At 64.5% G+C, this 282-nt stretch overlaps 1 protein-coding gene across 1 annotated transcript in view; it reads left to right on the top strand.

Annotated features, from left to right (window-relative positions):
* CORO6 (coronin 6) overlaps nt 1-236 on the top strand; it is a gene marked incomplete at its 3' end in the record, with an annotated part of 6,167 nt that extends 5,931 nt beyond the window's left edge. Inside the window, exon 5 of the mRNA XM_009328667.1 lies at nt 5-236. Coding sequence (XP_009326942.1) covers nt 5-236 — 232 coding nt within the window. The remainder of the gene's footprint in view (nt 1-4) is intronic.
* Nucleotides 237-282: the final 46 nt, after the last annotated feature.

A 282-nucleotide genomic window follows, 5' to 3' on the forward strand; every position in this document is an offset into this window, starting at 1 on the left:
GGAGTCGCTGCTGGGCGAGGGTGCCTCGCTGCTGGGGCTGTGCCGCAGGGAGCTGACAGGCTCGTCGCACCCGTTGAGGTTCCCGAAGGTGATGCGGGCGTTGAGGATGTGGAAGATGGGGATTTCTGCGGGAAAGGGAAAAAAAGCAGGGAGGGAAGCCGGCTGTGCCACCCGTGCCGGCGGCAAAGACCCCCCCCGTACCGATCTTGACAGGGAAGCCGGGCGGGAGGCGCAAGGTGATGAAGTCCCGCAGTTTGGCGAAGAGCGCGTTGCTTATTGCCA

This window comes from Pygoscelis adeliae, unplaced genomic scaffold (assembly GCF_000699105.1).
Source record: "Pygoscelis adeliae isolate BGI_AS28 unplaced genomic scaffold, ASM69910v1 Scaffold347, whole genome shotgun sequence".
Lineage (NCBI taxonomy): Eukaryota > Metazoa > Chordata > Aves > Sphenisciformes > Spheniscidae > Pygoscelis > Pygoscelis adeliae.